Source organism: Vicia villosa, linkage group LG1, assembly GCF_029867415.1.
Source record: "Vicia villosa cultivar HV-30 ecotype Madison, WI linkage group LG1, Vvil1.0, whole genome shotgun sequence".
NCBI lineage: Eukaryota > Viridiplantae > Streptophyta > Magnoliopsida > Fabales > Fabaceae > Vicia > Vicia villosa.
In genome coordinates, this window is record NC_081180.1 from 136333927 (window position 1) to 136338374 (window position 4448).

The 4448-nt window shown below is 39.1% G+C and overlaps 1 protein-coding gene across 1 annotated transcript; it reads left to right on the forward strand.

The window, feature by feature from the left end:
• Positions 1–773: 773 nt before the first annotated feature.
• LOC131655227 (uncharacterized) lies at positions 774–4142 on the forward strand. Its single transcript, XM_058925122.1, has 4 exons — positions 774–956; positions 1040–2485; positions 2558–3505; positions 3588–4142. The coding sequence occupies exons 1-4, from the start codon at positions 774–776 to the stop codon at positions 4077–4079; spliced, it is 3069 nt and encodes a 1022-aa protein (XP_058781105.1). The 3' UTR covers positions 4080–4142.
• Positions 4143–4448: the final 306 nt, after the last annotated feature.

Consider the following 4448-nt stretch of genomic DNA (forward strand, 5'->3'; position numbering starts at 1 on the left):
GCACTCTTGGTGTTTGACAATATTACTTGTAAGTGTTTTGCTTTTTGGAGTATCTTCAAGGTGTTTTTTGTTTTGCTCTAAAGAAGTTTGGATGTTGATAATGGATTTTGGAGTAAAAATCTTAGGGTGATTTTTATCCAGTTCCTCTCTTCCTTCCAGCAAAGGCTTCTTTTAGAGATGATGGGTTTTTTCAAGTTAGAGAACCGGTATAATCGAACTGGACGTGAAATGTCGGTTAGAGAACCAGCAAAGGCTTATTTTCCCATTGAATGAAGTTGTTCACCATAAAAAAAACATGGTTAGTTTGGAAATTATGGTGAAATGTCGGTGAGTTTGGTATTAAAATTGAAAAATTGGTTATTTTCAAAAAAATTCTCAAATTGTAGTATAAACATTGACAAAATATTTTTAATGGACGCATGTAGCAACCACTGTAAGTTTAAGTTTTCTCATATAATAGGTGAAGGAATGAGGGTTAGACTCTTGGGTACAAATAATGAAGGGTTAAATAGTGTTCACCCCCCTGCCAAATAAGCGATATTCGGTTTTCCCCCTCATTAAAAAAAAATTTAGCCTTGGCCCCTTAACAAATAAAGATTCTCCAGAGGGAAACCTTAATGAGGGAGATTCCATCAGAACAGCCTACGTGTAATGGATCTTCTGGCTTATGTGGCATGGGGGTGACACGGTGGCAGTGTCTTCTCATATTTCTTCATCCTTATATACATAATCCCCCTTGCAATTTTAGGGTTTAACATTGTTAGAAACTTGAAATGGGGAAGAAGAAGCGTGTGTGTAAGAAAAAGGCTCCGCCACCGTCAAAGGCCACCAAACCGCCGTCACAGTCCAAGCAAAGGAAGAAAAAGGAGCAGGAGGCGGTAAAGCCCAAGACGGAGAAGCAAGTCAGGCATGCAAACAAGAACGAAGAAGGAGGAACCTCTGTTCGTGATGAGGAGGTATGTGTACCTAGTCTTTCGTTTTTTCAGTTAAGATTAGTATCAATGTTGGGTTTTTGTAATGTATGATTATTCTATTTCAGTTTAACGATGAGTTCAGTGCTGTTATCCAATATGGTGGGGAGTTTGTGTTTCTGAACGATGGTCGTACGATTTATAGAGGAGGTATGTCGTCGTTAGTTTCGGGACTCCGTTTAGAAGAGTTTACCTTGGATAGTATACATAGGTTGGTGATGGGTTGGGGTTACCGTGAAGGGACATATAGAATCTGGACTCTAATTCGTGAAATATATGAAGATTATTTTCAGATTAGAAAGGATGATGATTGTTATGACTTTGCTACATATAACTGTGTGAATCGAATTGACGGGGAACTTTTTATAGAGCATGATGTTGTAGATATTGGAGCAACCGTAAGACTTCCTAGGTGTGTTAATGAGGTTGGTGAGATGGAAGGAAGTGATGAAGAAGAGGTTGAGGGGCTAGGTGATAGTGAAGATGAGAGGGCCACTGCGCTTGTTGATGGTTTTGAGGGGATAGATATAAGTTTACCACAGAAAGAGGTCCCAAAAGTTGCTGAATATGTTAGTGTTAGTAAAGAGAAACCTTGCGAGGAAGATGAATATGTTAGTGATGAGTTGGAAAGTTCTGACCCTGATTTGTCTGACAGTGAGAAAGCTAAAGTCCAAAAGTTTGAAAAGTTCAAAAAGGAGCATTTAAATAAGGATTTTAAATTTCAGTGGGGTATGGAATTCAACTCCCTAGATGAATTTAGGTATGCCATACGTGAATGGTCTGTATTAAATGGGAGACAAATTACTTTTGTCAAAAATGAAAGTGATAGGGTTAGGGTGGTGTGCAGGGCCACTTGTGGGTTTTTAATGCTATGCTCCAAAGTGGGCCACAAGAGGACATTTGCTATAAAAACCATTGTAGACAAACACACTTGTGCTAGGGTTTTAGACAATAAATCTGCAAATTCAAGGTGGGTGGCTAAGATTGTTTTGAAGAAGATGCAGACCTCACAAGATGTCAGAATCACTGATATTATACAAGATCTGAGGCAAAATTACTCTGTAGGTATAACTGTTTGTAGGGCTTGGAAAGCAAAACTCATAGCCAAGAAGATGTTGGAGGGAGATGCAGATAGGCAATATGCAATATTGAGGAGGTATGCTGCAGAGTTATTAAGGGCCAGCCCTGGAAACACTTTGGCTATAACTGTTGAAAGGCCTAACCCAACAATCCCACCAAGATTTGGTTGCTTCTATTTCTGCTTTGAGGGATGTAAAAAGGGTTTCATTAATGGATGTAGGCCCTTTGTGGGAGTGGATGGCTGCCATCTTAAAACAAAGTATGGTGGTCAATTGCTAATTGCTGTAGGGAGGGACCCTAATGATCAGTATTTTCCACTTGCTTTTGGGGTTGTGGAGACAGAAACAAAAGAAAGCTGGAAGTGGTTCTTGGAGCTGTTGATGAATGATGTGGGCCAGAGCAACAGATATGTGTTCATATCAGACCAACAAAAGGTATGTTTTCATGAGACTTTTGTCAACCTCTATAGTTATTGTTGTGTGTTACTAATGTAATTCAACTTGCAGGGTCTTGTTGCAGTCTTTGAAGAGATGTTTGAGAGAATTGAGCACAGGGTTTGTTTAAGGCATCTATATGCCAATTTCAAGAAAAAATTTGGAGGGGGTGCACTCATTAGAGATCTAATGATGGAGGCTGCAAAAGCCACTTACTACCAAGGCTGGTTACAAAAGATGAATGAATTGAAGTTGATAGATCTTGATGCCTGGACATGGTTAATGGGTGTTCCTCCAAAGTCATGGTGTAAGCATGCTTTTTCCTTTTACCCTAAATGTGATGTACTAATGAATAACATATCTGAATCATTTAATGCTACTATTTTAAGTGTAAGAGACAAACCTATTTTGACCATGTGTGAGTGGATTAGGCTGTACTTGATGAATAGATGTTCTGCCTCATCAGCCAAACTAAAAAAATGGCCTCATAAAGTAATGCCAATACCTAGGAAGAGACTTGATAAAGAAGTCATGCTAAGTGGGCATTGGTTGCCCACTTGGGCAATGGATGAGACATTTGAGGTGAATCATTCATATAATGGTCAGAAGTTTGTAGTTGACATTGCTAAGAGAAGTTGTACTTGTAATTTCTGGGAGCTAGTTGGCATCCCTTGTAGACATGCTATTGCTGCTCTATCTTTCAGACAACAGAATCCAGAAGACTTTGTAGACAGTTGCTATCATAGGGACAAGTATGCCATATGTTATAGTTTTCCTATAAGTCCAATCAATGGTGAAGAAATGTGGCCTGAGGTAGATGCTGATCCGATAATGCCCCCCATGTACAAGAGAGGTCCTGGCAGGCCTAAGAAATTAAGGATTAGGGAGTGTGGAGAAGAAGGTGCTAGAAGAAGGAGATTACCAGGTGTGTCTTATAGGTGCACCATTTGTGACAAATTTGGTCACAATGCTCAAACTTGCAAAAGCACAACTCAGAATCCCAATGCACTTAAAAGAAAGGTATGTCTACTCCCTATTACAACTCAAAATGTTTTTTCAACCTGTATATGAAATTAACAAATGCTGTTCTTCATTCATGTAGAAAAAGGTTAAGTTGGATGCTCAAACTGCTGCAACTCATGGAGCTGAGACTGGTGCAACTGATGTTCCCCAAAGTGATGCAACTGATGGAGTTCAAACTGATGCAACTCATGGAGCTGAGTCTGGTGCAACTGCAGTGACCCAAACTGCTGCAACTGATGGAGTCCAAAGTGCTGCAACAGATGGAGTTCAAACTGAGACAAATCAGACTGATTTTTTTGGAGACATTACTGATGATGTGATCTCAAGCCTGCCAGAGTTTAACTCTACCCAATGCTCTGCTGTGGATGGAGCCTCACAAAGGAGAGGTAAGAAAAAGATGTCACCTACCAAGCCAATCAAGAGGAGGACAAGTGAAAGACAGAAGTTGTTCTGGTTTAAAAAACCAATAACTGGCCCAGGTGCTACCTCTGAACAACCAATATCAGTGACTGATGAAGATAACAATGATGAGTCAAGGCGTGGGAAGAAGAAATTGAAGAAGAACTATTAAGTCATGATTATGTATAAGTCCTAGTTATGTATAATGCTAGTGAACTTCAATATTTTGTTTATGTGCTTTTTTTGGATGTACAATGATGATGTATTTTGGTACAATATTGGTACAATGGTTGTCCTTTTGTTATCCATTTTGTCTGTTAAGTAATGATATCCTTTTGTTATCCATTTTTTCTGTTAAGTAATTTTATGCTACATTATCAACCAAATTTTACAACAAATTATAACAATTTAATGAATCATACTAAATCACGAAGAGAGGATGAACCCTAATATTTGGGAATAAACCCACCCACGATTGGCTCTGAAGAAGCAAGAATGGAAGAAAATCAGAATGAGATGACATCGTGAACCCTAAATCCCA